The sequence below is a fragment of the Buceros rhinoceros genome, unplaced genomic scaffold (genome assembly GCF_000710305.1).
Source record: "Buceros rhinoceros silvestris isolate BGI_N320 unplaced genomic scaffold, ASM71030v1 scaffold8920, whole genome shotgun sequence".
NCBI lineage: Eukaryota > Metazoa > Chordata > Aves > Bucerotiformes > Bucerotidae > Buceros > Buceros rhinoceros.
Window position 1 is genome coordinate 1 of NW_010388997.1, and position 207 is coordinate 207.

Sequence of the window (207 nt, forward strand, 5' to 3'; positions counted from 1 at the left end):
GGAACGGCTGAGTGCTCCCGGCTGAGCGCCGTGTCTCCGCGGAGCGCAGCGGGGCCGCGGGCTCCCGCAGCAGCGCCGCCGCCATGTCCTCCGATTTCGAGAGCTACGAGCAGGACTTCGCGGTGCTGACGGCCGAGATCACGGGCAGGATCGGGAAGGTGCCGAAGCTGGTAGGAGGTGAGCGGCGGGGGGGCGCGCGGGGGGGGG

General features: G+C 73.9%; 1 protein-coding gene across 1 annotated transcript in view; it reads left to right on the top strand.

Annotated features, from left to right (window-relative positions):
* Positions 1–40: 40 nt before the first annotated feature.
* Positions 41–207, top strand: part of LOC104490149 (vesicle transport through interaction with t-SNAREs homolog 1A-like) — a gene marked incomplete at its 3' end in the record, with an annotated part of 13,908 nt that continues 13,741 nt past the window's right edge. Inside the window, exon 1 of the mRNA XM_010132400.1 lies at positions 41–177. Within this exon, the coding sequence (XP_010130702.1) occupies positions 84–177 (94 nt within the window). The remainder of the gene's footprint in view (positions 178–207) is intronic.